At 40.5% G+C, this 27,565-nt stretch overlaps 2 protein-coding genes across 14 annotated transcripts in view; one reads left to right on the plus strand and one right to left on the minus strand.

Moving 5' to 3' along the window:
* Unc5c (unc-5 netrin receptor C) overlaps window positions 1–6,712 on the plus strand; it is a 369,361-nt gene extending 362,649 nt beyond the window's left edge. For both annotated transcript variants that reach the window (NM_001293561.1, NM_009472.4), the window contains one exon: window positions 195–6,712. In NM_001293561.1, coding sequence (NP_001280490.1) covers window positions 195–360 — 166 coding nt within the window. In that variant the 3' untranslated portion in view covers window positions 361–6,712. The remainder of the gene's footprint in view (window positions 1–194) is intronic.
* A 2,210-nt stretch (window positions 6,713–8,922) lies between these two features.
* Window positions 8,923–27,565, minus strand: part of Bmpr1b (bone morphogenetic protein receptor, type 1B) — a 332,451-nt gene continuing 313,808 nt past the window's right edge. For 6 of the 12 annotated variants that reach the window (XM_006500940.4, XM_006500942.2, XM_006500939.4 and 3 more), the window contains 3 exons: window positions 16,865–17,040; window positions 14,673–14,803; window positions 8,923–12,528 (listed from right to left, as the gene is read on the minus strand). In XM_006500940.4, the coding sequence (XP_006501003.1) occupies window positions 12,403–12,528; window positions 14,673–14,803; window positions 16,865–17,040 (433 nt within the window). In that variant the 3' untranslated portion in view covers window positions 8,923–12,402. The remainder of the gene's footprint in view (window positions 12,529–14,672; window positions 14,804–16,864; window positions 17,041–27,565) is intronic. The other 6 variants (NM_001277217.2, NM_001277216.2, NM_007560.4 and 3 more) reach the window with 1 other exon arrangement.

The following is a 27,565-nucleotide window of genomic DNA, read 5'->3' on the forward strand; positions in this document are numbered from 1 at the left end:
GTTAAACAGCACATGTCCTGTCTGGAGCTGATCTAATTAGGAACCGAGCAATCATTAAGTGGAGTTCACTAGGATCCACGGTAGGACTGAAATGCTTCAAGACAGACAGGTTTAGTGCCAACGCAGAGAAGATAATACTGTAAATAGACCTGTAAATCACACCTCTAAGCATATTTTCCCATTCTTGATTGCAGGTACTTGAATTACTTTGCCACCAAATCGAGCCCAACTGGCGTAATCCTGGATCTTTGGGAAGCACAGAACTTCCCAGATGGAAACCTGAGCATGCTGGCAGCCGTCCTGGAAGAAATGGGAAGACATGAGACAGTGGTGTCCTTGGCAGCAGAAGGACAGTATTGACCACACTGGAACTAAAGCTGAAGGACACAATTACACAGGGAGTCTGTGTTCAGGGGAACCACATCTGAGGAGGAAATCCAGATAGGACCAAGGCGCTCTACAGGCAAGATGGCAACAGGAAACTTGGGGGACAGATATAACCACCAAGGTACACGCCCACTTCATTCGGACAGCACCACCGCGGGAGTTAAGAAAAATTGTGTAAATTTGTACCTTGAATTTAAGAATCAATCTAATTTTCTCTTCGTTGGGCTGTATGCTGTATGGTACAGGATCTTACAGTTTCCTAGGAAACGCTTTTTATTGCTATCCAGATGTATGGATAAACTTTCTTAACAAACCCAGTTTCTACAAATGTTGTTTACATCAAATTGGACAGGGATGCAGACACTGTCCATGGCTCGTTCTATTTTTGTTCAGATCATTTGAAGTTGAAGCTGTGGACAGTTTATTGTGTCTATTTCAGATTAGTAATTTACAGAGAAATCACAGACTTTTGCTAAAAATCATGTACATCAAGTGTCTCAGATAATCTTCCCATCAGTGTTCTGTTTCTGAAACTTGTTGGACCAGTATTGGCATTGGTATCAGGGAAGTGGAGAATCTAAATGTAAAGGAGAAATTGAGAAAATTCCTTATATCCTGGGGTAACCCCGTTGGTATCCTTTGGGAACAGAGCTCTAGCATTACAGGGGAGGTAGCTATTCATGTTCCTCCACACAAACATTTCTGTACCACATGTGTGTTTGTAATAAGCAATTTCAAGTGTTTTTTAAAAAATATTATCATTATTATTGATGATTATTACAAATATTCTAGTAAAAAGAATTTCCTTTTGTTTTAGTTAGCAATACTGTTAGTGTTTGGTGTTGACTAGACCTGCCTCCCTTTCTTGCCTAAAGAGGTGGGCATGGTCACCAGTTTAGTTCAATAGCTTTTGCTTCCTTGACCTTTGGTCTACCATTCTGTGGTGGAAAAGACAGAAATGCTCAATGGCTATGTCTGCTCTTTCAGCTTGCTCGGTCAGAGTCTTTCTGTTCTTGCTCTTATCATGAGGAGAGTTCTCTATGTAAAGTTCATTTACTCTTGTGGCTATCTGGGAGGCAGTATGGTTGTGGGAACAGTGTCTGAACTAGGAATCAGGAAACCAGTTATCCTTGTGGAGTTGGTCCCTGTATGGCTGTGTGACTTTGGGGAAAACATTGAAACTCACTGGCGCTCATTGCCCTTCTTTGTAAACTTTGTGGTGAGACCAGATCATCTCAAGGTTCCAGAATGCTGATCTCCCATTCAAATGTCATCATCCTTTTCTATCTTGCAGGCAGGATTGATTTGAACAGGGATTACTTCAACACACATTTGTTTGTCTTTATCTTTGTGTCATTATTGCATGATGTTGTTCGCTTAGAGATGGCATCCTTTTCTTACCATTGTCTTGACCTCTGCTGGGGCCCTAATGTCCAGCCTTCCAACTAACTGTAAATTCTACTTTACTCATTTATTGATCTCCAGATCTCAAGACCATTTCTACAAAAAGCCCATGCAGCTGAATGAATTGGTAACATTTTTCTTTCTTTATTACTCTTTGCTTTAGTAATATTCAGTTGTATTTATGTAGATTAGTGCTATAGGACCATCCTATAAAACGTTAGTTGTGCATACTCCTTGGGACCATCCTGGGTTTTGTTTGTTTGTTAGTTTGTTTTTATTTTTTGATATAGGAACTCCATTCAGCAGATAGTGAATGAAAACTTAGCAGCCCCACTGACATAGTTAAATAGAAAGCACCTATGCCCTTAAGTCAGAAACTTCAAAATATGGCTGTGGTGTACTTTGGGGCTAGAAGTATTCAGGTTGCTGAATGGATTCCATTGGGAATCATTTTGCCTAATACCCTCTGATTCTGTTACTTCCTGATACACGCTAACTCTTCTATCCTAGTCATTAAAGAACTGTGGGTACAGTTGTGGAGCCTCTTCCTTCATGCTGTTTGTCTTCTCTTTCAGAGATGTATTCTACAGTCTCTTTCTCTAACCATATTCATATATAAAAATCCTGGTCCCACTGACTGTGGAAGGGAAATTCTATACTCCTAACGAAGTTTGTTGGCTGATATCTGTAAGCATGAGTTTGTTCGAACTTTTAAGAGTTTGATTGATGTTCTTAAAAAGTAAGAGGAAGAAAGACTTTGCTGCCTCTTGAAACAAGTGTGAAGGTTCCTCTACACTTCTTGGATTTTGGAACCATCAAAGAAATCCAAACTGAGAGGTCTGGACTGGATGTTCTGTGTAACTTCAATGCTTTGTGCTAAGTCAAGAGGAACAAATATGTTGCTATTCTGGTTAATTTATCCTAAAAACTGTTAAGTCACCAACACAGAAATACTGAATATAACCAAAGCAACATTATTGAATATTTTGAGAGTCCTCGTGTTCAAGCATCTAGAGATACTTGCTTTTGTATTCAGACTCTCACAACAGGAAAAGGAAAAATGACTGATCTCTTATGAAGGAATCATATGTCATAAAACCACTTTCTATCATGTGAATGACAGTTTCCAAACTAGAACATACCATACATCAAATAATTTTCACTAAGCAGTCTGCTCTTTCTCCTTGGGAAGAAAATGATAGTTGTTAGATTGCTGCTTTCCAACACACACGTTTCACCTGCCACAGTTCATCTTAGAGGGAGCTTCATCATCACCCCTGTGGCATGTCTGACTTCTACAGAGCTTCTCAGGAATGCCTTGCTTGCTGTGGGTGGGTAGAAAAACAAATTATTTGTGCCTGGTGCCATCTAGTGGCCTGCCACATAGTTACTCAATGTCATATACAGCTTACAAAAAATTAACAAAGAGAGTTAAGTACCTGTGGAGTTCGACATTTGTGACAAATAGACATGGTGAAATTTACCTACATGTGTAATTCTCTTATTCTCGTATTCTTCAGTTAAATTATCCATTTTACAACTTTCTGGGTATAGCACGTCATCAACTTACTCATACACATCTTAAGTTACTTTCTTGTGATAGACATGTATGGAATCTGTATTTTTAAAAGTCTCTGAAAATTGTCATTGGGCTTTGCATATTTGAAATCTTTTAACTCCCAAACACTGACTTTTAGAAATATAAACTGTATTCACAAAGAAGAAAGATTCCCTGCCCAACAGCTCCACACACATGGCATCACCTTGGGCATATATATTCTTGCTAGGTATCCCAGAACATCATCAAATCCATGACCCTATTTCCACAGCCTCTCAAGTGGTGAGAGTTTAACTATGTACCACTATACCTGTTCAAACCTGCTCTACATTTGTAAATGAGAATCCTGTCTCTATGGACATGGAAGTTGTGGCTGTTAATCAAGACGAATGATCTTCAGATGAAGTAGACCTGAGATTAGGAATCTAAAACTTCATGTTCTCTTCTTATTGACATTAATTCAAATTGGCTTGAGTCTAAGCATGTGTCAAGAAAGTCACAGCCAAACATTTTCAAAGCAGACACATTGTCTCTGCTACACAAAGAATTCCATCCTGACCTGAGCAAATTAATCTCTTCTGGGAAAGGATAATTTGGGGAATAAGAGGTCCAAGATCAAAGTATATCATTAGCTATTTTCATATATTCTATGATTCTAAAGATTTTAATTATTCCACTATCAAAGAGTAGAGACATCCTTTAGGGGAAAGTTGCAATGACTATATTTAGGATCCTCTAGGAAATAGGTATTAAAACTAGGTTTTAAGGACATTTCTCCTAAAAATGATTGAAAGGGAAACACTCAGAGGGTAGGATTTAGACAGTTCACATCTGGAAGAGAGTAGATGGTTGCCTACATCTCTGTGTGTCTCTGATGAGGACCTGGCACCTATGATCCTGGGTCATTCACACACACCTACATAGCCATAGGACAAAGAGAGCTTATAGGGAGAATGTTCTATCCCACAATCCATACACATCCCTACAGTCTGCGCTCTGGAGCTAATCAATGTAGAAGGATGTTAGATAATATGAGAGAAAAAGTAAGAAAGATTTACTTATTCCCCGGTCTTCAAGATGAACACGAATTTGAGCTGAGTAATTGCTCTGGAAAAGTAATCTATTCAGAGATATGTGCTGGTGTAAGTCCAAGGCCAGTGGTGGCAAAGGAGGATTACAGAAACACAGTGTGGGTGGACTTAGGCTCGAGACACCTTTACTGAGCAGCTTTGTAAACCAGGACATCATTGTTCAAATCAATCATTTGTAAAGATGATAATGGCCAATGAGCATCTTATTTTATAGATCCAAAAGAAAAATATTTTTATTATTATTCTCAAGATAATAAAACTGGTTTTTTGCCTTCTGAGTGCCTCGTGGGACCAACTATCTTACTCCTTTAGTTTTGTATTGTTTTTGTATTTTTAAAGCATACTGAGCTGACATTGACTGAAAACCTTTTAACTCTCTGTCTATACAACAAAATCCTGTTTCTCTACCCCAAGATATCCGATTGTGTCACCTCTGCTTACACTGACCACTTTGACAGTCACCCGATAACTTTTTGATGGGATTGGGACTATGAGGAATACACTTATTATAACCAATACTAATTTATGGTCATATAGGCTAAATAAGCCATATGAAGTCATACCTGTTTCTAAAAAGCTGACACTTAAGCTCATTGGTTTAATGAGTAGAGATGGCCTGCATGTACCAGGGTGGAATATCTCTTCAAACTAACAATGCAGTTGTGAATCCTTTAGTTCTTTTGGTCAAATGGTTGCCCCCTTTTCTGAAAACTTACTGCAATAGTCTTCAGAAAGTCCAGTGGGCTTGCCTACTTCCTTTCTTGATCTGTGGTGGGATATTAACAGGCTTATTCAACCAAAGGTGTTTTCAGAGGCCTATTTAATTGTGGCTGGGGTATCCTCAGGACAAATAGATGCACTCCATAAATATACTAGCAGGCAAAGCCAAAGAGATGTAAGTGGCGACCTGCAAGTCTTCAGTATACTAAACTTTATATGAAGGTATCTATCCCAAGAGTACCAAAATGCTACATTGGAAACCCTTGCCATATATCAGGACAGTCATGGCCAAACCCACTAGTTACTAAGCAGAAAACCAGAGAGTGTCCTGAAATACAATCAGCTGTCCACCAGCCATGTTATTTGCTATGGTACACCAGCTTTTTATATATCATTTGGGAACCTGTGCTATGGCAGAATTATAAATTGCAGGTAAAATTACTGTAAGACCCATTTTAAATAAGCCTAAACCCCATACCATCTTTATATGCCAAAGGCCTAATGCCATGGAGCCTGATGACCCGTGGCCATGGTGACTGTCAACTGTGGGCTAGTTGTCTTGATGGGCAGCCTAAGGGATGAGCTCTCTGCCTTTGATCTTCACTCAGTGATGATGTGGCAACATCAAAGCATCCTGATGAGCTCTGTGCTGTATTAAACCCATTTTAAGATAGCATTCCAAACAAATCCACAGCTAGTAGAAAATGCCTTTGCCCATTTCTGTGTTTCTAAAGACATTAATGGCACCTATAACTGCATACATATGTATTCAGATATATTTTTCTCCAGATTATTGGAAAGAAAGAGGAGCCAGTTGAAGACATGACTCGCATTCTTTCTTTCACTTGTTCCTAGTCCCGACTATGGGTATTGATGCCCTCACCCTTCAGACAATGTATTTAGCCAAGTTGCAGGGAATATCATTATTGTATGTATACTGTGTGTATGTGTGTGTGTGTGTATGTGTGTGTAAGATGTCACAGTGTTGTGTTTATTAAGCTTAATGTTGAGCTGTAAGGAACCAGTAATCTTCCTCCGTGCTCTAAAGAAGAAAACCCATATTCATGAGAGAACAATCCCAGCTTTCTGCTTTAAAAAAAAAAAAAAAAAAAAAAAAGGAAGAAGCAGCTGGGTCACCCTCCTGCTGTCTTCTTTGGACCAGTTCAACTTCAGAAGTATCAGGTTGAAATTTTATGCTTTGTCAGTTTTTCTTTTTTTAGCAAAACAACATGACCTTGGCTTCTCAGATATGGAGCACTTCTTCCTTCCTTTGTTATGGAATTCTGTCTTGCTGTATCTTCTATGCAACTCCTTTCCTAATGACCCCCAGTGGCTGCGGAGTGCTCTCCAGCATTCTGCTCATCCTCATCGCCTTGCTGTGTGGTTGAGGTGTACCGGCTTTGGGTGTGCCTCTTTTCTCTCTCTGGTTGCCTCACCCAATTTACCTGCCGTCCCCTTGGTTTGTAAACTGCCTGCATTTACTCTTGTCAGCCAACATGTACAAATGTAAGAAAGAATTTTTAAACAGGTAATAAATTATATTTATAAGCAACAGAGACTCCGTTTCTTTATAACATAGAGATGCTTCATGTCCAAAAGTTAGTGGGGATTTTCTTTTTTTCAGTAAGACAAAAAAACCTTTGAGTCTTGTATGAATGGTAATCACAATCTTCCTCCATGGTAGGGTGAAGATCTAGAAGGATGCTTCTCCAGCTACATCACACATAGCAATCTCTGGGCCAGTGCCTTAACCTACCTTGGGTTACTTTGTCTGGATGCGGCTGGGGAGTGTGGCAAAGCTTGCAAGGGATACCGGGGCGCAGTTAATACATCAGTACGCCCCAGCACCTGCATCAACATTTCTGGATCTTATTATAAACATGGCCATGTGCTACACTCAAAGAGCTGATCTCCAGTGGAGTTTGTAAATAACTACAATAACAGGAAACAAAAGACAAGCCTCATGAGGCAGCCCAGAGCTATCATGAATCCCAGAAGACACGTCTGTCTTAGTGCAGGGCCTCAGTGACTCAGGTGGACAAGCAGAAAGTTTCCAGGTTTGACGTGGGACAGCTATGCCTCTGGGGACGAAGAGCAGACTCAGCTCAATGACACACTGACTTGGGGCAATACTGTAAATCGAATGCCATCTACCCCTTGACCTCTTGGCTTGTCTTGGCTAGCCAACAAAGGCAAGCCACAATGATAGCGAAGAGAAACCCCCCCTCCCCCCCCCAGGACCTACACAACAGTGACAAACTCAAGTATTTATTCAAGAGATAAATAATGAAAATATGTAAGGTCGCCTTGCATACATAGTCTCCATGGGATGTCTGTGGATTAAAGAATGACAATTTGATTAAGAAGCAAATAAAGCCAGTTAGCCACAAAGCAAATACAACCCATGTTCCACAATACACTTTAGTCTCAACCTCTTCCCTCTTTGAGATTCAGTAGCTGCAAGTTTCACTGATGTTGTCCCACATGTTGGACAATATGCAAATGTTTTTGTCAAGGTCAAATCAGTGAGCTCTCAACCCCAAAAGCACGTCTATGAGGTCATTAGAGTTCTGAGATTGACCTTGCCCTGAATCTATTCCTCCCTGTCAATTGATGGTACCAGGTAAAGAATGCTCCTCAGTCCCAGAAAAGCAAAGCTGGGCTGATGAGCAGCCATAGCTCTCCCATCATGAGCAGCTCTGTGCTCATATATTCATTCCAGTTTTTAAGAGCCTGGAGGAAAGGGTGGAAAGGCATTTTATCTCAAGGTATGGTTGAAAATATTGGGAGCTCACAGAGTATATGTTCCTGAAGAATCATAAAAGGAAAAGGGGAGAACAGAGTTAAGCTCATCTGAACCCCAAATATTGGGGTGTACTTTCTTGGCACAAGGGTAAGAGACTAAAATGCCAAATGTCAGGCCTTTTAATCCCTAGTTTCTATGATTCAAACCATTCTAGCTGCCCAATGCAAACAGTCTTGGGCTTCCTCTCTGTTTCCAATCTCAAATAGAGTCCCTCGGACTCAGGCTTCCCAAGCTGTCCTCCAGATCCACACTCAACAAATAGCCTCCCCACCCCCACCCCATTTCCTCTTTGCAGAGGGCTTTCTAGTTCTTGTTTCATGTTGAGGGGTGCTTCTGAGATAAGAGTCTCATTCCTAAAACCAAAATAGCCAGTTTCTCTCATATCATGAGGCTCCCTTGCTGTAACCCTTATTTCTTGCCCTTCAGATCATTAGGTCCCTTCAAGTCCATCTCTAAACCTAATCCTTACTCCACTGACTTCTTACTCGTCCTCCCATGGTCCGCTTCGGAGAATTCACTCTCTTGCAATCTTTGTAAAGCATCTACCATACTGAGGATTTCAAAATACACAAAAGCCAATCCCAAAACCTGAACTCCAGGTTTTCATCACCAACAATCATGTCTACTAATCCAAGCCTACTACCTCAGATGACACCCTCTGCCTCTCAGTCTTGCTCCCCCAGATCTGGATTATCAGTCATACCCCCTCAGTGAATACTAGCACACTATTCAAGTGCTGACACCGTCAGGACTCTGTCCTGTTACCTACCAACTACTCACCCCCAGGAGATGACAGCGTTCCCTAAACAGAAAGTGGAAGACGCCAGTTCATTCTTACCTCAGGATGCTGGTGCACAGACGTACCTGCCTCTGCCTCCTCAGAGGCTGCCCTTCCCAGCTGCTGTCATGAGGTCATTTCAAAGACAAAGAAAAGGCCCAACTATGAAACACCAGTCATAGTTTTTGAATGGGGAGAATGACACCATTTTATTGAGGGAAATAAGAAAACAAGTCATACACAATTTGTAACAAATACAACTGTTTGTTCCCTAACCCTGAATAATTACAGTATATACAAATTCCATAAGGCACTGGTTCCCCGATAGAACACAAATGAGTCTTGTTTTGAAACAAACAGAAAAGAACTGCTCTCCCTAAATATTACCAATTTTTCTCTTAAAATCTATGGCATTAGTTTCTCTAACAGTCAGTTCTGTTAAATTGTATCATTTTTGACACAGCCCCTTTCCTTTCCACTCTTTATGGGACTGGGAGTTTCTGAGATGGTGTAACCACCAAAACATGTTCAAGTTTAAAAAAAATGTATTCTCATTGCCTTTCCATCCATAAACCAAGAAGTGTGATGAATCTGGTTGGCCTGAGGAACATGAAAACTGGTGATTATTAGGGACTTGTGAGCCTGGACCACACACCAAACGAAATGTGCCAGCAAATTTCCTGGAAGCCAAGTCCAGCATGTCCCCTAAGAAGCTTTCTGTTGGGGGAGTATAAAGAACGGGCAGGAGCAACATCGGGGTGCGCTGCCTGAGTCATACACACTGTTTAACTGCTTTTCATTTGGGAGTTCACAATGTACATGCTTCCATAAATAAATATTAATCTTCATTTAGGACTTTATCATCCATAATATTTTACTTTCTAATCCACATACTAGAGTTGTGCCAGACTCCAGAATGAACATATTTACATATACATCTATATTTATATACTATATACACACACACATCAACCACAAACTTGGACACATAAAGCTTATCTAACAATTAATAATTTAGGATTCCTTCAGGGGAGAGAAGTTAGAAGAAAATCTTGCTCTTTGAAAGAGTCCTGAGGGTAAGCAGCAGTCAATTATATTATTAATTTGCAGGAAGTTAGAGAAAAAAATAAAATAAAATAAATGTATTTTTCTGAGATGCTAGAAGTTTAAAGGTTATCATGGATTACTGGAAAGTCAACAGGTAGTCCTTAACAGCTTAGTTGTATCAATTAGGATTTCATAAGACAGAAATTATATTCATAAATAAATTATAAATTCTTATTGAAAATTCATAATAACTGAGTGGATTTTTTAAAGGATCTCAATAATTTCAAGAAGTTTATACTGAATAAATAAGGTCAATAATTAGCAAATAAGCAGTTGATTTTCCCCAAAGCAATAAAATGAGCCACATAGATGAAATTTTGACACTCAAATTTCTCCCCGTTTTTCGCAGGAACCCTAGAAATCTAGAACACTTTAAATCATCAACAGCTTCCTCACAAAACATTCTGATTTAAATTTGCACACATTTTAAAATCTACCAATAAGAAAATACAGTTTGACCCAAGAGGTCCCCACAACCTCACTTAAACCTAAGAAAAACCCAGAAAATAAAAATCAAAATGTACCCACTAAACTGGCAAAATGCTTCCGTACGTGTTTACAGATGGATCTGTCTAGAGGCAATAAGGTTTTTCTTCCAGGCTCAGGTGACTGCCATACTTAGACAGGAATAAATGGGAAAACTTCAGCAAATATAATTTAACAGAGAAAAGGCGCTTCGATGGCTTAGCTTGCACTGACCTCAGTAAGAGCAAAATGTGATGACCGTTAAATTAACAACCAGTTTTTATCTTTTCAAATTTAAGAACTGAGTAAATCTATTGTAGTGGAAACTAAATTGTGGCCCTGCAGTACCGTAGAGTGAAACACAGAGGGATGCTTTTCTTTACAGTTTTCCTAAACTCCAGGTACAGCGCAAAGACACTGAGCTCCAGGACTTTTTTCCAGATGAACGTCTACTCCAGAAAAGGGGTAAAACATTCCCTCATTTCTCATGCAGCTGTCAATTTTTCCTAAGGTCTCCATCTTTCACGCACCCAGTGGTGAGATGCATAGGAAAACACTGCCCCCTGGAGGAATCTGGGAGGAATGTCACTTTCTAAGGCATAGGAAGTACTTCCACCTTTCTTAATAACAAGAACGCAATTTCTAACCTTTATGGAAGAAACAGAGTAAGGAACTATGTGAAGAAAGTTGAGAGGGCCGTGTGCCATTTTACACTTTATCTCCGTCCTGTTTCTAAGGAATACTGGTCATATAAGTGATTTCGCACAGAGAGTCAAAAGTTAAGACCTCCCAGGACTGAATCACAAGATGTTTTGCGTACGTGCTATACTAGAGAAACAGAATAAATTAGAAGTGAAATGCACATGAGAGTAAATGAGTTGTACCTAAGGTGTGAAATGTCCATGTAAGAGGTCCATACCAGACCCATATATCTATTCTAGGAGAAATCACAACAGCCATGATGTTTGATGACCTCATCAACTTTCCTCTGCTTATTTTTAAATTAAAGTGTAGGGACATTAACCTGACAGATCAGATGCTTCCTCTCTGTCTCTGAAGTCAGAGATTTAGACAACACGACAACATAAAACTATACATATCTATACAAACTGTGCCGTGCACACTTCTTTCCTGGGCTGCTGTGATGGGTTCTTATGCACATAGAAGGAACAAGCCATGTATCTGCTGCTCCTTCAGCCTCCGCTCTGCCTCACTGGCACGTCTTCCTTATAATACACGCCCAAATCACTTCCATTTTTAAATCCCCCTGTCTCTCTCTACTACATTCCTGACAGTTTTATTTAATATTGATCTTCTGATCTATGAGCACAAAAGTAGGCACATGTCGATTCTTAGCAGCTCATGAGAAAGCTTTGCTGGTGTTTAATGCAAGGGGGGAGGAGGCATTGCCTGAAAGAGCTGCCTACCACACCCAGGAGCAGGAGTGGCTCCGAAGAACCCACCAACACATAATCCTACCAGTGACACCAACCCTTCATTTGTTTCACTCTGGCTGAAGCTGCAGGAGGAGTCCAAGCTGTGGTCCCAGGCAGGGGGGACTTGTATGCGTGCGCATTGACTCTGCACTGGCAGCCCAGAGCAGGGCTGGCCCAAACAGTCTGAGGTGTGTCGGGCAGTAAGTTGAATTCTAATTTATGTTCACAGGCTGTTCTGTTTTCTAGAGTGCAAGAGTATTTTGCCAATGGAGAAAACATTTTGACTTCCAGGAACATTTCTAGGAAGACCTTTTGTTATTATTTAAACTATAGCTGTATAAACCTTCAAACATCTACAATATTTGTTTTATTTTGGTAAAAATTAAAGTATCTTTCTTTTTTAAAAAAAATGGTAATTCAAAATACAGGGCTTTCTTAGAAAGCAACATGCATCATATCTTGAACAAGTTACCCAAACAGTTTCTCCTCCTCAGAAAGCCATGATGAATCCGTGTTTCTGGGTTCCTCTGTGTCTGCCCACCGTGCTCTCTTCCAGGAAAGTCTGAACTCACTGGGCAGTAGGCTAACGTTCAAGGCTTGGGCTAACGATGCTTCTGTGAAATTCTTGCTCTGTCCACAAGTATCTGACGTCAGAGTTTAATGTCCTGGGACTCTGACATTTTGGCAAGGGTTTTCTTAACTCTCAGGGCCGTCAGCCTGGAGGCAGGATTCTGCGCCCAGCACTCTGTCATAAGCTTCCCCATCTGCCTGAGACACTGAAAGAGAAAGAACGTTGGAGTGAAGTCAGAGACAGGTACTCTTTACATGGCACGCAGTTTGGCTTTTAGCTGCTTGGTGTTCATGAGCTCTGAAGCTATTTTTAAGGCACCAGGAAAGTATGAACACTGAATTTCATGTGAACGGATCACGACTCCCACAGACTCTCACATCTCCCTGGTGACAAGAGAAGACAAGAGGCTATGAGGAGAAAGAAGAATGACTTTAACGACAGTGGTAAACAAACATGATATACTCAGTGGGTCTGAATGCTCCTCTCTAGATTGTTTACAACACATTATGTATTTCAATATTTTATCTAATTCTGTACTGCTCAAAGAAACATGGTATTTCTAAATCATGCCAGTCTGCTCTAGCAGCAGCACAAGGCTGTACCTCTTAACAAGATTAATGGCCTGTGGATAGGTTTGCTAAATCTTTCTCCTGGGTTTGCCTAGGGTCTACCAATTGTTCTTGCTGCAAGGCACAATCCTGCTTCATTAAAAATCATCAGTGAAGAGCTTTCAAATGATACCAATACCCACAGTCTACCACAGCAGACTATGACTCCAGCACCTCACAACGCTCTCTGCATGGCTTCTTAGAAAGCATACACTAAGCAGCAATGCAAGAGCTACACACCAGGCCAATGACGCAGTTGATGGGATTTATACGGACACTGCCTTTATGAACAGTGTTATGTGCACCTGCCTTTGCTGGGCCCAGAATGTGCTTTAACTCCTCCTGAACGAAATTTCCAACATGCCAGAGACTCGGTTGTGGGAGAGTGAATGCGGGAAGGTATATGGAGAGACACTGGCGCAGAGAACAACGCCAGGTCTGTTCCACTCACTTTATCCAGCCTGGCAGCAGCCTGCCTTTCCCACTTATTTGGGCTTCACGTATAAACCCTTACAATAAACAGATTTGTGATTTTGAGCAAATATATATTAAATACGTAAAAATGTGTTTATATTATATACTTATAAACATAAATATATATACACAAGTATAAATATATAATATATGTGTGTATATAGGTATATACACACACTATACAATTTGATAACCAATTGGGGGGGCTCTTCCCTGAGAAAGACTATTTCCCACTCTCATCATGGACAGTCCTAAACTCATACACATACACGTAACTTTATTCAGACTAAGCAGGTTGTACTTATATAGTTAGGAATACATATACAAATGTGTGTGTGTGTGTGTGTGTGTGTGTGTGTGTGTGTGTGTGTGTAAATGTGTGTGTGTAAAGCAATAATTTGAAAAATGGAGGCTATGGATTTGAGAAAGATCACAGGGTTCACAGGAAGGGTCTGGGGAGAAAAAGAAAACAGGGAAATAATAAAATTATATTTCAATTTTCAAAACTTAAAAATATTTCTGTTTTAATTGTGTGTTTTGTATGTGCATGTGTGAGTGCACAAATCTATGAGTTCAGGCACCCAGAGATGTCAGAAGAGGGCACCATATTGCCTAGAGCTACAGTTACAGGCGGTTGTGAGCAGAGAAACAAAATCAGGTCCACCTCAGACAGAGAGCACCCTCTTAACCAACAAGCCTTCTCTCTCACTCCAAGGCCTAATGCTGATGAAGAGGCCAGAACCCTGAGGTAGGTTAGCAGAGGGCGCCTGTGTTATGTCACAGTGTAGAAACTCTAGCCTTCCCTTGTTTACCAAGTTCTGAAAAGAAGGGTTTGAACTTGTTATAGAGAAAAAGACAAAACAAACAAACAAAGAACAACAAAAAAAAAAACAAAAAATAAATAAATAAAACCCACAGTGCTTTAAAAGACACAAAGAGAAGGAAACAATAGCTGTTATGCAAATGTCACATTTGATGTATAAAATAATGTTCTCAGGAGGTTGTGAGCTAGGAAACAAAATCAGGTCCACTTCAACTAATGTTACACAGGCTCAATCGTGACCATTCACTATGTTATGTAACTGACAAAATAAAGTCGGAAAAAAAGAGAATAGATTTGATGACTACAGATAGTTCTATACAGATACCACAATGAGACAGCACTGCTGCCACCATCAAAATGAGTTTCAGTGATGCATATTACAATTTTTGACAAAACAGAAGCATTTTTAGAAGTCAGCCATCCCTTCCCTAAGCCTAGCCTTACCTCATCACTGCTCCATCGATTGGGGAATGAAGGCCGTAACTTCTTCATGCACACAATTTCTCTCATGTCCTCATAAGAAGGGTCACTGGGCACCAGGTCGTGATAGGGAAGCTGGTATTCTTCCACTATACCTGAAGATGTGTTTATTAATTATATTATTTTCTACGAACTGGTAAAAATATGCCTAACATGCAAATTTCCTCAATTAAAAAAAATCTATTGCTCTTAAACACGGGTTCTGATTAACAACAAAGTAAGTCTTGAAAAGCATTTTCCCAAATGACAATTTGATTTACAAAAAAATTACTAGAGAGCCCAGTGCTTCATCCTATCATAGGTCCTCAAGTGCCTCCCTCATCTCCTGGTTACATTCCAAAGGCTGGTAAAATAAGCATCTTCAATTTCCATGAGCTAGATATATTTTAAAAGTCCACATTAGGTCTCCATGTAAAACTAGGAGACATGTCTTGAATCAATGCCAAATCAGATGTAACTGCTTCTATTGCTGGCATGTGAGACCGAGAGCATCCCAAGTTTGGAAGAGTATCGTACTTAAACAAATGTGAGATTCATTTATTTGTGTTTAGTTATGAGAAGTTTTGCACATTCAATATTGAAAAGTTGTATCGTCAAAAATACTAGCCATGATTCATCTTAGGTTTGGAAATTATCTGATTTTCATTTTCTTCTTTGAATTTTCTATTTTCCATATCTCATCCAGTCTAATAGCTCATTTTAACTCTAAATAACCCTTGTCCTCAAGTGATGGAGAGGGTTCCTGAATAATCCCTCAGACTCTACCTCCTTTTGTAGGAATGCTGTCACCTTTATCAGAACATTGTGAAACCATCCAGTTATAAGATCAGCTGTCACACCATTAAATTCAGTAGGATGATGGTATATACCTATCAGTACTAGGGAACCAGAGGGAGAAAGATGACAGGCCTGAGTTCAAATCCAGGCAGGACTACATTGATAGTGCAGTGCCAATCTGGATTCCACAGTGAAAATCTATCTCAAAGCCAAACATCAACTATAATCATATTTCACTGAAGATTTATTCAGACAAAAATCTAGGGTTTGTGTTATATTCCTTTTTTGTGAATTCAAACTCATATAAAATATAAGGGACCCAATGATTCAAAACTTTTCTTTAAGCAGTTCATATTCATTGCCTGTTTGTCATTTGTGGACAGGCTATGACTGCATAGCATTATTACTTGTATTATCTATGTTTGTTATTCTTCAACTGGGATTCACTGTACTCTCAGTACATAAGTAATGAAATACTGGGCCCAGCTTATAGCAGACTTCACTTCATTTGAGCATTTTCTTTCTAACTCTAGAGACATTGACCCAAATACATCTTGACAGTAAAGCCTGTCTCTAGTTAATTCACTACATGGGTGGACTGAGGGATGGTAAGGCCAGCTAGGTGTACAAACCACATGAGACATAAGATATAACCAGGGGCCAAAGAGATGAATGAACGCTTGCACCCATTTGCTGCTTCTGTAGAGGATCCGAATTTGGTTCCTAGAATGTATGCCAAGTAGCTGGCCTTACTAGGAATTCTTATGCTTATGGGAAAATGAACATGAACAATAACAAAATTTTTATGTTTTATCTTCATTTAACTTTTCATTTTAACAAAAAAGGAGAAGGAACAAGGGAGGGAGGGGGAAAGGAAGGAAGGAAGGAAGGAAGGAAGGAAGGAAGGAAGGAAGGAAGGAAGGAAATACATGAGTGCTCAGGAATGGGTGCTCCACTCTCCTGTGTCTCCAGGTTACCTCTGCAGAGGAAGGATGGAGATCGCAGCAGGGGGTTGGGATGGGTGAGGAGAAGCTGGAAGGGGTAGGAGAGGGTGTGGGGGTAACTACTGGTGAACTTTTAAGAGAAGTGAGATGGTAGAACAAGAGGCAGAGGGTGTCATGTGACAAGCCAGGGAAAGCAGGCAGAGAATCTGGAAGAGCACATTCACTGGCCAGAGAATGAGAGGAGGCAGCCAGCAGAGGAGGTTCTAATATGTCAAGTATTTCCTGGAAGGATTATGACTACATCAACAGAAATGAAGGCGAGGAAAGAAAGAAAATGTGATATTGTACATAGCGTGCCAACTTTAATCCTTTCTGATCAGAACGGATTTGCAAACATCTCCCGTGAGTAACTTCTCAAAGATGTTTCGTTCTTACCTCCAGAAACACATCTCCTTGCAATCTCCCAGAGGATGAGTCCAAAGCTGTACATGTCAGCCATAATGTAGGACTGGAAATGGTTTCTATTCAAGCTCTCGTCCAGCACTTCTGGAGGCATATAGCGCTTGGTGCCAACCCGGGTGTTGGGTGGGATGTCAACCTCATTTGTGTCACTAAGGGAAAGAAGACGAGCCATTGTCAGCACTGGAGACGATGGTGTGGCTCTCTGGGCGAGCTTGTCACTGGCAACTCAGAGAAAAGGTTTCGGGGAACAAAACATTTCCTCATAAAAACACTTCTTGTCAAAAGCTAAACTTCCGCAGATTAAACATCCAGACCAAGTGTAAGTAAGTGAGAATGAAGCCCCAGTGTATAAAATTATATTACTACATAATTAAATTTAAACTGTCAATTATTGCTAAATATCTCATAGAAAGCTATGCATAGTAGTTCACGTATGCGATCCAAACCTTTGGAATGCAGAGACAGAGTATAAGGAGTTCTAGACCAGCCTCAACTGTGTAATGAATTTGAGGTATGAAACCTGTCTCATAACATAAAATAAGCAATATCAGGAAAATATCTAAAATGTATCTTTTTCTCTTAATTAAATATAATTGATTTGCTCTTTTAACTGGGAAGTATATACCAAGTTGGCTAAAATGTCTTAGGAATAGTTTATAAGGGAGAAAAGTATGCCAGCAATATATTTAAAGGGAAGCTTTAAGTATATTTATATATTTATATATATTTAAAGGTATTCCATTGACAGCTATCTGAACATGTTACAATGTATCATTTTTAATTATTAGAAGAATGCAGTGCCCATCCCAATTATGGAGTATTAGGTTCTAGACTCACAAAAATAATATAGGAAAAAGGATAATTATAGGCTCTAAATATATTCAAGAATATATACTGAGGAAGGAAAACAAGAATCATCTTAGACTAGGACATCCAAGGAAGTATCAGGAAAACTGGAGATCCATCGTGGCTCCGGTTGATGGAGATTTTTTGACAGCTCAATTCTTAGATCCTTTGTGTCTTTTGGAAGCTGAGAGGCCAGGCAGTGCTTGGGGAATGTGTGGTAAAGCTACCTACCTCTCTGCGGGAGAATTGAAAGGTAACTGCTACCAAATGACACTAGTAAGATTTGTTTCTTCTCTAAACTCTTTCCCTCTCAACTAATGCAAAAGAAATGACCAAGGTTTTCAAGATCTATCAACTGCAAAGACAGCAGTCCCCCTCCCACATGCACAGCTATAGAGACCATTCCATCTCCCTTTCCTTTGCCACTGGGGTTTCCCAATAGTATCTGAAGAGCATCTTCCCTATGAGTAGCAGCAAATATGTTCCACTAGAAGGATCTGGCAATGTAAAGATTTTTAGCTCCTGAATATGTGCCATAGTTATGTGGTGTGGCCCTAAGGACAAATGCCTGTTTGTCTTCACTCATCACATAGGTAAGGGGAGGGGGGAGTGTAGTGGGAAGGACAAAGCCTGCTGAGAGCAGCACTTAAAGAGAAATGTAAAGCTGCTATATAAAATACATAAAATGAAGGTGATCTACCTAGACAGATCGCATTTTTTTGGACAAATTGATTTTGTAAAAGATTATTATTAACCTAATAGGAAGTGTCTCAAGTACTATATTTAGAAAAACAAAGAAGCTAATTATAGGAAACTCCTGGATTCTACCAGGTTTCTTATTCTCTAAGATAGGATAAGGTCAGACCAGATGAGATAAGTAGCATGAGATGAGATGAGATGAGATGAGATGAGATGAGATGAGATGAGATGAGATGGCATCCCTCCCAAGCATGATCTGAACAGGAAGATAGCAAGAAACATGCAAAACTGGGCAGTCAATGAAGACTCAACCATACACAAAGAGCTATATAGGAACTTAGTAAAGCTGGAAGCAGGAAAGGTAGTTCTCGGGGCAGAGCACACCAATTGTTCATCTAATTCAAACTGTCAGTCCTGAAAGCACACATACAGGTAACATTACATGGACTCAAAGGTTATATTAGGAATATATATTTGTCTTAGTCAGGGTTTCTATTCCTGCACAAACATCATGACCAAGAAGCAAGTTGGGGAGGAAAAGATTTATTCGGCTTACACTTCCATACTGCTGTTCATCACCAAGGAAGTCAGGACTGGAACTCAAGCAGGTCAGAAAGCAGGAGCCGATGCAGAGGCCATGGAGGGATGTTCTTTACTGGCTTGCCTCCCCTGGCTTGCTCAGCCTGCTTTTTTATAGAACCAAGACTACCAGCCCTGAGATGGTCCCACCCACAAGGGGCCTTTCCCCCTTGATCACTAATTGAGAAAATGCCTTACAGTTGGATCTCATGGAGGCATTTCCTCAACTGAAGCTCCTTTCTCTGTGATAACTCCAGCTGTGTCAAGTTGACACAAAACTAGCCAGTACAATATCTATATACAAATACTCACAAGCAGTAGAATAAAGCCTAAGAATTTGGAGGAGAGTGGATAGGTACGTAGGGAGGTTTGAAAGGAGGCGAGAAAGGAGAAATGCTGCAATTAAATTATAATCTCAAAAATAAAAAGGAAGTAATTAAGGGACTTCTCTTTGACTCTCAGTAGTATCATACTTGTTCTCAAGTAACAGCAGAGATAAAAATGAGCTTCTATTAATCTTTAAGACAAAAATGAAAATTAAATTGAATATGGGTATACAAGAATAAAGGAAGAAAGTGGATTCGGAAGTTGTCGGGCTTATAAGAGGGTAGAGAGAGGTTCACGGAAGAAAGTCAACGAGAAAGAAAGGAGCAGAGGGGGTGAGGGTCTTCAGCCTATTCCAGCCTCCTCCTCTATGCAGGAGTGCAAAACAATGAGAGTCAAAGTTGGCACACAAAAAAATGTATACTATGAAACATGCACAGAGAAGGAGAGAGTAACTCCAACCCCACAGAGCCTATGCAGATGCTGTAAGGGCCACACAAGTGAATTACCAAATCATAAAAAGCAATAAAATAGGGGAAGCGAAAAAGATTATATTCCACATCTTATTTCTGTTGAAAAGACTAAAGAAAAGGAGGAAAGCTGTTATCATCTGTTAATATTCAACTGTAACACAACTGTCCTTTGAAATGCCTTATGAGTATATAATAGATCATAAATAAAATATATATAAATATACGTTACTATATATACACAAGTATACTTAATATAACCTGACAGGATCAATGACTGGAAAGTATATATTTCAAGGACTGAGGAAAGCTACAGGCATAAGACCATGAAATTAAAAAGTCATTTACAAACTATATAAAATTAGCAAGAACTCAAAATATTCTGTCATATATGTGGGTGCTGCTTTGAATATCAAGGAAATATGAGCTCTTTATCTTTCCCATAGACAATTCGGGGATGTTGTCTTTACTTTTCCTGTGGAAAAGAGTCAGGATTAATAATCAGAGCCTGGTGGCAGAGGTGGAGGCTCTAGAGAATTACAGGAACAGATTGTCTCCTTCAATTATAATTTCATAATTAATATTCCCACGAGACCTAACCACGCTTTTGTTCTTCTTAGTCTGTGTACCAAGGGGTTACAAACTTAAGTAGAATTAGAAAACACGTGTAATTTGAAGATTAATAATGCCAGTGCTAAAATCACAGATCTCATCTTAAAGGGAACAGGGAGTAGTTTATTCTGGAACTATTTTGAGGAAACAAAGACTTAATCTAATCCCAAATTTCATGTTCCGATGTACAAGTGGTTTCATAAAAGTGTTATAGTATTTGTAGAACAAAGAAAGGCATAAATACAGGCAAGTTTAAAATCCATTGGCAAGTATGTCCAAGAGGGAGTTACAGACAGCAAGATGGGGGGAGCTTTCCTATAGGTGTGTGAGAAAGGTAAAGAGGGTATACCAGAGAGGAAACAGGCTCCTGAGAACCCTGACAGGCTGGGGCAGACAAGAATGCAGAGGGTAAAGGCTCATCTTGTTAATAGGAAAAGGAGCTATATGCTAGGTGGACACCTTGGAAAGGCCAGAGATCCAGAAAACCCCAGAGGCCAACACAGGGACCCACAGGGAGATTTAATTTAAATACAGAGTCAAGGCTATGCTTGCTAGTAACTCTTCAAGGTGTGGTTCTCACCAACTACTGACTCATCCTGGGTCTGGGCTACTTGCTGACAAAGAGTTAAAATCTTTGGCTTCACTTTGTGCAGGCCAAATTCTCCTCTGGCCATGGCCATTCTCTCTACCCAGCATGAGATTCCCAGAGAAATCCCCATTTCTTTGGAGTCCATTGTTTCAATATTCTGATAGGTTTAGAGATGCAAATTTCTCAGAGCTTCCCCTTGAGATGGATCCCAAGAAATCTGTGTTTCTAAGACCCCCAAGAATCTCTTAGCACTGAGCCACCAACCAGGCAGCAGACACTAGCTGGTCTGAGGCCCCAGACACACACACTGCAGAGGACCGCCTCTCTCACTGGTCTGGCCTCAGTGAGAGAAAATGCACCTAACCCTGGAGAGACTTGAGGCCCCAGGGAAAGGGGAGGCCTTGCAGGGTAGGGTAGGGTGGGATGGGGTGCATCCTCATGGAGACAGTGAAGGAGAAATGGGATGAGGAACTGCCAGAGGGTAGACTGGGATAATGACTGGACTGTAAAAAAAGATTAAAGATAATTTAAAAAATAAAAATAGAAACACAAATTTCTTTTAGGAAGAGCTTCGTTTCTGCCAGCCATTTTACAATTTCTCACTTACTGTTTTAATACTTCTGATGGGATATATAATGCCTCCATGTATTTGAACTTCAAACTGCATACCAAGCTTGTATCTCTGACCTGTCACTAGCTAGCAGAAAGAAAAAAAGAATCAGAGATTCAGAGGGATGGGTGGCAAAGGGCTTCCTAACTGTCTGAGATCAAGTGATTTTTCTAGCCCAGCCCAGGACGATGTAGAGTAAGTATGAATTCTCCTGGCTACTGCTTCTAGTAGGAAGGAAGTCAAGGGGGAATAGCTTGATTTAATGTGTGTGCATGACAGGGACACAGAGAAGAAAGGCAATGATAGATAGGAGCAGTGCAGTGAGGCTGCCCTATCCCCCAAAGGTGCCAGGCAGGACTGTGCCAAGCGGGGAGCAAGGGAACTACGCATTGAAGTGCAAATTTCTGACTTCTTTGGAGACTCATGTTTTTTTCTGAAAACTGTCTTATGAGAGGACGCTTTTTATGAAGTAGACACGTGGGAGGATGATTTGTGGAGAAGAGACATGTGGTGTTTTCCTGGAAGCAGCCTGGAAAAAATGGCATGTGATGCCTTGCTAGAGTAGATGCTTGAGAGAACACGTGACGTTTGAAAAGGGTATAGATATAACCCAACAGACAGTGGACGACATGTGTGGTATTGCTTTGCCTTGACACTCTTTGCTGGTCATCATTTGTCATGACTTTATAGAGAGAAGCACACTAAAGGATTTCTGGTGGTGTCCCAGGGGCTTCTTGCAACTTCCGTGGACTCCGGTGGATTGGCAGAGCCTCCTGTTTCTTCTGAATGGAATGCTTGGTGCTCATTCATAAATGGTGTTTTTGAGTGGATCAAGGTAGCACTGCCGATTCACGTGAACTGGATTACTAATATCCTGACAGCACAAATTGGACTTGCTCCAAAGACATATTTCTAAGCAGGTCCGCACCGTCCTTTGCCCTATTAACCTTTCCTTTCCATTACCTCTGGTGGGTGGTGGGTTAGAAGAGAGATTAAAGTATTTAAGTACACTTATTAAAGTAGGATTTGAAAAATAGAAGCCTACAATTCACACAGCTGGGAAATGCATGTTTCCACCAGCTTCATTCACAACACTGTCACATGGGGAAAATAAAGTTTGAATTCTTACCTGGCCTCATTCTCTCAGGGAAGCCAGACCTCTCTTTTATCCATGCTGATTCAATCCCTATTTATACCACCTGCCGAGCATCACTCAACACCCACAGACCTAGTTAGTAGACTGTGTCCTATGTGCTCAGTGTACTGCTTAAGCTCAGGTAAAATGATCTGTAGTTTGAAAGTGGAGAATAAGGGAGTTTTAAACAATAACTCTGCTAGCCTTATTATGCATTGTATCTTTTGTATTGATTAAGCTTTCCAACCACAAATCTGCACCAGGAATTCTGGCAAGAAGAGTTAGTAATGGAAAGTTCTACCTTGTAGCTTAGCATTGTGTACATTCACCAGGGCAACCAATGCTGGACATGTATTTCCTTAAGGGCATGAGCAGAACCCACTGTGGAAATGAGAGTCTATCGGGAACAGAGTAAAGCAGTTGGGGCCCCGCTTCCTAGCTTCTGCACCTCAGGGTGGGCCTCCTGCTGGAAACCGCTGATGCCTAAGACAGAGGAAAAAAGGAGAAAGCTAGCAGACAGAGAAAGACAGGACTTAAACACTGAGCCTCTTGGATGGATAAGCTGCAAAGCTTTTGAAAACTAAACATAGCTCTTTCAAAAAAAAAAAAAACACGTTAAAGAACTGTGAAAAGACAATGTATAAATGGAGTGCTGGATAGGTAAGACATAAAATTGATGTTTGCAACTATAAACAGTATACTATAGGGAATAGTAAAGCTCTTGTCATGTTAGACATATTGGAAGTGTGATATGCAGAGCTTACACAGGTCTATGCACACATCATCTGTGTCTGCTGAATTATTTACCGAGTGGCTGTGGAATCAACTTACTCAGCTGACCTCTGCACATTCCTTAGCTCCCTGGGCACAGAGTATTTTCTGTTGTACCATTCACCAGGGCTCAATGTTTGTGATGACTAGTCATTGTCTACTAACGAAATGACAGGATCTCAAATTACCCAGGAGGAAAACTTCTTGACATGTCTATGAGGAAGTTTCTAGAGTGGGTGGATCAAGGTGAGATGACAATATTGCAAAACAATATCACAAAAATCAAATTCCTAAGAATCCCACGTATTCCAGAACTTCAGCACTAAATCTCTTTCATCAAAGATGGAGACACCTGCAAAAACATTAACTAGGAATATTGACGTCATCCCTAATGAGCTTAGCTCTATGAATTTAATGTTTGTATTTCAAAAGGTACAGTAAATACGTATGTATCAAAAGCAGTGCAGAAATTGACATCAGGAGGAGTCAGGAAATTTAGTTTCTGCTAAGCGGAGTCAGTCCTTTTCTGCATTTGGATAATTCACCATCAGTGGGGAGAGCGATACAACCATCCAGTCTTGTCACTGTAGGTCTGCTGTTTAAGATTCGACCCCTGAGATGCCCTGATCCAGGATTTATGTCTCCTACAGAAAGTGTTTTATTTGGACACTGATGTACCGGAAAGCTGCTTGAGTGAGAGAGCCCCGAAAGCTGCGTGCATTCCTTCAGAGCGCTTCACACGGCGTTGCCTTCCCCTCTCTGGGGACAGCAGAGATCTCCTGACATCACCTGGATTAAACCTCATTTGAGCAGGAAATGTATCCGCAAAAGGAGCCAAGGAGAGCAAAAGTGTTGTGTGCACAGAAGGTCCCTAGGGTCCCAGTGGTACTCTCTGTGATTCTCGAGTTCCCTGAGAACCGTCCAGAAATTACCTAAGAGACAATTACCACCTATGCAGGCAAGATTAAGTTCTTACAGGAAACTCACATATGGACATGGGTTAGCTATGATTCGGTCTGAAACAGAGCACCCTATACAGCTGCACGCGCACAGACACACAACGTAAATCATCACAAAGGGTAAAAATCAGAGAAGTGGGTAAAGCAAGGCCTAAAACCTGGGCTAAAAATGGAAAATGTCAAAACTCTGACACAAAGGAGATTAAAAAAATGTGTGAAATTACCCAATACAACCTCTATCTGGAAAGAAAAATGAGTCTATGAAGCCAGCATCCTCACCCCTCTCCTCCTTTGACGAATAGGACACTGTACATTTTCCGAAGATATCCCAACTTATCCTTTACGAGTCTCCTTTCCCTAGAGCCAGGATTCACAGGAAACTTGTGAGATCATTTCATTCATTCCCCTTAAGCAGAAGTCAACTTCCGAAATGAAAACTCACTTTAATTAAAACCCCCAAGGAAGGTGCTGGCTCACCTTTCTTGTCCCCGCATTTGCTGAACTAAAACAGTAGTAGTAACTATGTTATAAACATATTTGTTATAATTATATATGTTTATAGTTATAAACATATTTGTAACTATGTCAAGTTGAAAGAGAGATTCACGCTGTGGATTTGACATAACTTTTGCTCTCAAGGTACCAAAGAGTATCCAGAGAGTGGAGTCATATTTGAAAACAATGGTAACTAAAACCAGACACTGTCCATTAAATTACTATAGGACGCAGAAGGTGGTGTCTTTATTCACAGGTGTGGATGCATAAGATGAGAGATGATTCTGATATTCCTGAAGTGCACATGGAAAGGCCGGAATGGTCCAAGCCTCTAGGATCTTTAGGAGCAAAAGCAAGGCATTAGCCACCATTGGCTATACAAGGAGAAAACAAAACCATTCAATATCACAAAAGAAAGACAAATCAGAATGTGGGTACAATATAAAGTTATGAAGAATTTATCAATCCCCTGCAGCTAGGACAGCATGCTGTTCTCCCTTGTGAGAACAAATGTAATTTGATTACCCAGTGTGTAAAACAGAAAGCACCCCCAGAATCATGGCAAGATACTGAGAATGGAAGATGGACAGACACGTGCTCTGTTTACTCTCTACCAGGAGGGAGAGATAAGAAGCCAGGAAGCACCGCAGTGATATGAGAAATGACACTTTGTACAGGGCCATTCGTGACTACCAACAGTTGTCCCTTCACTCTGGAGACTGGTGGTGGTTAACCAGAGAAGGGGAGGCAAGCTATAGAGATGATAAGTAAAGCACTCTGGAAGCTCTTGTGGGTGTGGGAAGCAGAATGTGTTCAGAATGGACAGGGCAAAGGTAAGCAGCTTGGGGGAATGAATCTCAAGAATGGGGCCAAGGTCATAAAGAGTTCACTGCAGCAAGAGACCTTAACTACATTTTAACCCAAGGCCATGAGAAAGTATGAAATTAGGATGACATCCAAATTGCACTTCAAGAGTATAAATACTGCAGCAAAGTATAAATTCTGAAAAAAAAAAAAGTCTGGAAAGCAGAAAGACGGGAAGGAAGCAACTGCACAAGGTTTTATCTGAGGATCTAGATGAAATAGTATCATGAGGGAAACCTACTAAGGTAAAGTACGAGTTTCATGAAGATAAAACTCATCCAACTGGGCAAATCAAAAATTAGACACTCTGTGTTTTAACCTGGTCCAGCGAAACTCAGAGCTGAGAAGGAAGGTGAGAGAAGGCTGGAAATCTCACAAGCAGAAATAGTCAAAGATGAAGGAGAGAGAGAAAAAGGAGCCTGAAGCACATTGACACACCAGGAACAGTGGTGTCACAATAAGCCAAGGTTTCCAGTGCACACAGCAATGATTTCTCAATAAAGCAGGCCAAGGGAGGGGACGGCAGAGGACAACTGACAAAGACAAGAAAGGCTATTACATCTTGAACTGCTTTGGGGAAATTTAAATAGGAGAGTAGAGTCTGGGAATTTGAGGCACACCAGACGGTTTGCTTATGTTTGTTCCGTTGTTGTAGGCTAGACTTGAAAAGAATTGCCTTTCCCCACCCCCCAAAAAAAATTCTGAAAACTAGATTTAATACTTTAAATTACTAAATAGTGTGAGGTTCATGTATCAAATTTATAGCATAACTCACTGTCATTTAACTTCTCATTTGTCATCTATAATTGGCAAAGACCTCCACTTATCTAAGTTCATTATTAAGTCTCATCTCAGATTTTACATTCAGGAGAAAATGGAAACTCATTAGTCCTTTCTTGTAATCTTCACCCCAGCTCTTCCTCATGCCCTTCTCTACACATTGTTGAATGTTCTTTGGAAGATATTCACAAGCGGGTCAGCCTAGACTGAGTATTCTATAGGTAGCTAGTTATGCAAAGATTTATTCACCCAAATAAACATTCCTTTCTTTTCAGACTAGAGGAGTCGTTTCCTCTAAAGCATCTGCACCTGCTGTGTCCAACCTTCTCCCATGGCAACAAGATGTTGTAACCTACAAAGTTCACACTAGAGAACTTGGCAACTGAGTTACAAGAATAAGATTTGTAATTACAAACAATAACGTTTTCAGTTTGGGATTCTGTGTAGGTTACATGGTAGGATGCATGTCTTAGATAAAAGAAGACACACTGATTAAAGAGAAAGAGACAGAGTCCCAGCTCCTGAATGTGAAACCTCCTCACTGTGCAGGGGTTCCAACATACCAAGGAGCCTGCATGTTCTGCACACCGTCACCAGTAAGTTCAAGTATGTGTGTCCAGCGGCAATATTCTCTAACATCACTGGATATCAGCTGCTTTGTTCCCTGGTGTACAGTATTTCACAAACATTTATGAAGTAATACCTCCTGCACCACACACAAAACACGGTCTTTGGCACCATTCAGCTGCTGGTTCGTCTCCACTCAGCTGCTGGTTCTTATTGAATCCTCTCCATGCTTACAAATGTCATGCAGAATTCTGATGCAGTTTCTCGGGGCATTGTCTTAGCCCGGATCTCTGTATCTGTTATAAAACATCACTGACCCAAAGAAACTCTGGAAGGAAAGGGCTTATTCCATCTTATAGCTTGTAAGACTAAAC

This window comes from Mus musculus, chromosome 3 (genome assembly GCF_000001635.26).
Source record: "Mus musculus strain C57BL/6J chromosome 3, GRCm38.p6 C57BL/6J".
NCBI lineage: Eukaryota > Metazoa > Chordata > Mammalia > Rodentia > Muridae > Mus > Mus musculus.